The following is a 3,887-nucleotide window of genomic DNA, read 5'->3' as shown; positions in this document are numbered from 1 at the left end:
TCAAAAAAAAAAAAAAAAGTAGCTAAAACCATAACTTTGCTTTTAAAAACTTAAATTTGAAGGTGTATTTCACATTTTCCCTCATTTTTTTAAAGAAAATTTAGGGGACTCCAATTTTGCCGAACTAATCCTTAGCTCACAAGATCTCGTCCCTAAGTCACTGTAAAGGAAAATTGCGAGTCACACAATCAGTTTACCGGTCATATCATAGTCTTCATATGCGCATAAGGGATCAAATCCAACATTTTCCCTAACTACTAAATCGCATGGCAGAAATTATGATTTTAACTCCAGCCCCTATATTTTCCAAACATTCTCCCAATTTCCCCAAAGAAATATTTTTTTTTCCATAGGACCCAAACAACTTTTTCATGCTCATCTTCAGTTTCTAATTTAGGAACCAAAAGAATTTCGTTTCAAGAATCGACTCCACCATTAGCTGAGTGAGAGATACATTGACGCACATAGAACAAAACCCAATGAACCAAACGACAGTGGAAGCAGAATTCGAAAAGAAGGTAGCGATTTGCGACAAAATGGAAGAAGTCGTGGAAGCCAATGGCGGCTCTGAGGCGGAGACTGAGTCTGAGACCTCCAAAATTGCAGTGTTGCTTCGCCGATTTCTCGCGTTGCAGCAACGCAGAGCCCAAGCTTATGCTAGGCTTAAGAGGTACCGTACCGTATGTGTGTTTCGCATGTATTTCTCCGTGTATATTGAGTGTGATCTTAACTGTACTGAGATGGATTATTTATGTTTGATTTTTTATTTTTTTTTGATTTAGTTAGAATTATATTTTGGGGTTGTATTTATTAATTTGAAAAGATGAACAGTAGTAAAGATAAATCAAATAACAGATGGATTAGCCAAGTGATTTTCTATTGGTGTTTATTCAATATGAAGAAATGAAGAATGAATTGGCTGAACTCTCTTGCGATTTTGAGAATGTTTTGCTACCTGGTGCAACCAAGGACACTTGTAAATTGCAGTTACTATCAGTAGTAACCCTAGTTTGTCAGTTTGTCTTTTCAATCTATATTGCTTTGTCTGATCTTATCAAATGTGATAAGTCCACTGACATTCCCTCTCCACTTCTCCTGAGTATACGTGCTTTCCTGTTCTTTTTTCATTAAAGAATCTTTAACAATGAATATGAAGATTGAATATTCGAAGCAATGACATGCAGATACTGATTAAGTATTTGCTATATAGTGTTTCTGAATCTAATGTCAGTTCAGGAGCTATGAGGTTTAAACTGTTGTAAAATTGGAAATACCATATCTAGCATTCATCTCACTCCTTCCCCTTTCATTCTTCTTTTCTTTACGTTGTGTATTTTCATTCAAAGTAATGCATAGATCTTATGTTCTGCTTGTTATTTGTGTGACAGGGGTTTTGAGGATTATATGGTTTCAGGAGTTGAATCGACTTACCAGAAACTTTGTAGCGAGATAACAGTTGAATTCAATGATTGTTCAAAACAAGTTAGTCAGTCACTCCTGCTGGGGATACATTTTAACCATGCTCTGTTATTTTCTTGTTTTCTACCTTTCTTTTATTGGTGTTCTTGAATTAATCTCTGTGATTACTTCCCAGATACTCTTATTCTATTCCACTTCTTCTAGACTCCCTTTCTCTTCCCAATGAATTCCATCATTTTGGTTTTTGGCTCCCAAGACTTAGACTTCTCTGTGTGTAACTTTGGTGCTTCTTGACTGATATAGGTCCTTGAAATGGAATCACAATTTCTCAGCCCTGATTGCTTCAGAGAGGATTTAGCTGCCTTGCTAAGATCTGTTCAAACACAAGAAAAGCAGAAGTTGAATTTGGTATGTCTTCAACATTTCATTGTTTCCATTGATATATTGGAGTTATAAACACATTTTCTATTTATATACATAAATGATATCAAACTTCTTTTTTTTTTTTTTATCTCTGCTAAATGCTTAAAGAATATTTCATTGAGGGAGTACTTTCTTGATTTGTGGGTTCATTATGGGATCTTGAAGTCAGTCTGTTTCTCAATTTATTTTCTTTCTTGTCCTCATTCATACAAGAAAGAATAATACTCACCTAGCTTGATTGTAAACGAGTTACTCCACAAATATTTTTTTTAGCTTTATGACTAACATTTTCATAATTGATTTTGGAATAAAAAGACATTAATTTGTATTGTTCACCATAATTAAAGTGTTAACCTTTCAGGGCTTTCACAATATCTTTTATTTCTTACTGTTGCTTTTATTAATGCAACACTTGTGAGCATTTCAATATGGTCATTAATTCATTATGGAAAGAGTGGAGCACATGCAAATCATTTTTGTGATTAAACATCTCTTTACTTGTCCAAAAAAATAGTAATAGCAATAATAAAAAATAAAGTGAAACATTTTGCATTTGTCCTAGTTTCATGATGTGACATTGCTAATACAGTAATACTTAGTAACACACTAGTAACATCTTTTGACTATTTTCCTATCTCCTGGAACTAATTCACACCCTACGCCCCCACCAAATCTGAGATTGACTCATTATAACTGCAAGTAGAATAAATATTCTCCACTTCCTTTTACTTCTTTGCTTTCAATTTTGAGTGGTCCATCAGTGTCTTCAATAAGGTATTTATTCAGAGCATTTTATCCAAAATAAATAAATAGTTCACTGATTCAGTGTTATTTATGGTTCTTCTGGAACAACTTACAGAAGTAAAGATTCTTTTGTAATCACTCAGCCTACTGAGATATTCACTGCTTTAGGATTCTTTTGAAATTAACTATAAAATTATTCTTTTGGAATCAAAACAGTCAACTGAAATATCTTGAACTTGAAAAAGAAGATGGATGCTTTATAGGCTTTATCTGGTGCAATATATCAAGATTAAACCTTATCAACAATAGAGAGTGTGGAAATCTCCAGATTTTTTAGGATTAAAGTGCCGTATCTTAAAATTTTCAGACAGCATAAAGTTGCTTGAATATATTCTTGATGTCCTTGAACCAATGCTAGAATCTTTCATTTTGTTTTTGAAACTTGTTTTCAAGGGCTCCTCTTATTGTTTGACAGACAGCTACTATTCAAGTTCTGAAAAAAGCTGGCCGTCCCTCAGAGCGACTGGTGAGCCATGAAAATTGCAGATTTAGTAAGCCAATGGGACATGAATGCGTGCATATCCAGAAGATTACTGAAGCTTCAGGAACTGAAGAGGCAGAGGCTGATGCGGAATATGACAACGCTCTAAGGGAAGCCATTAAAGGTGTCCAGGATGCAGTGACTGTCATAAACGAACATTTGGAAGAGGTTAGGTATGAAATTGCAGCACTTGAAGTTTCCAGTTGAGGGACTTTGCAATTTAGCTTTTTTAGATTGGGATTGTGGGATTATTTTCTTTTGCAAAGGGCAATGCCTCTGCAAGATGTACAGAGACCGTTCACTGGTTTCTGTCATTCTTATATTTTCTTATTCTCTCGTTTGATAGAATCTACTGCTCTTCATCTAATCTTTCCTCAAACTCCTCTGACTTAAAAAGCTCCTTGTATATTATGATGTATACACAAATTTCATTTTGGGTTTTATAGATTCACTTGCTTAGACTGGAAGATGGTGGTCTTATTCTATTGTTCACAATTTTTATGGACTGCTTTTTATTTTATTGTTTCAACTTTTATAAAATTTTGACAGTTTTGGTCCCTTTATTTGCCTGAATGGCTGAATAGATGGAGAAATTTATTTATGAATATAGCTGAGAGCAACTTTATCATTCTAGGTTTTCATGTCACTTTTTTTTTTTTTTTGGATGTTTAATGAAATATATCATTCGAGATTTTCAAATTGTCATCTTGATGCATAATGGCAAACCCAGGTACTTAAAGGGACTCATTTGATCATGTTT

At 34.1% G+C, this 3,887-nt stretch overlaps 1 protein-coding gene across 1 annotated transcript; it reads left to right on the top strand.

Moving 5' to 3' along the window:
- Nucleotides 1-377: 377 nt before the first annotated feature.
- LOC116030340 lies at nt 378-3,685 on the top strand. Its single transcript, XM_031272567.1, has 4 exons — nt 378-670; nt 1,389-1,482; nt 1,723-1,827; nt 3,062-3,685. The coding sequence occupies exons 1-4, from the start codon at nt 480-482 to the stop codon at nt 3,332-3,334; spliced, it is 663 nt and encodes a 220-aa protein (XP_031128427.1). The 5' UTR covers nt 378-479; the 3' UTR covers nt 3,335-3,685.
- The last annotated feature ends 202 nt before the right edge of the window (nt 3,686-3,887 follow it).

This window comes from Ipomoea triloba, chromosome 9 (assembly GCF_003576645.1).
Source record: "Ipomoea triloba cultivar NCNSP0323 chromosome 9, ASM357664v1".
NCBI classification, from domain to species: domain Eukaryota; kingdom Viridiplantae; phylum Streptophyta; class Magnoliopsida; order Solanales; family Convolvulaceae; genus Ipomoea; species Ipomoea triloba.
The sequence above is the reverse complement of the archived record's forward strand: the minus strand, read 5'-3'. Positions and strand labels throughout refer to the sequence as shown.

Coding starts and splice junctions, on each gene's coding strand:
- LOC116030340 (XM_031272567.1), top strand. CDS start 480: ATGAACCAAACGACAGTGGAAGCAGAATTCGAAAAGAAGGTAGCGATT. Junction 671..1,388: donor GCTTATGCTAGGCTTAAGAG/GTACCGTACCGT, acceptor TTTGTGTGACAG/GGGTTTTGAGGATTATATGG. Junction 1,828..3,061: donor AAAAGCAGAAGTTGAATTTG/GTATGTCTTCAA, acceptor ATTGTTTGACAG/ACAGCTACTATTCAAGTTCT.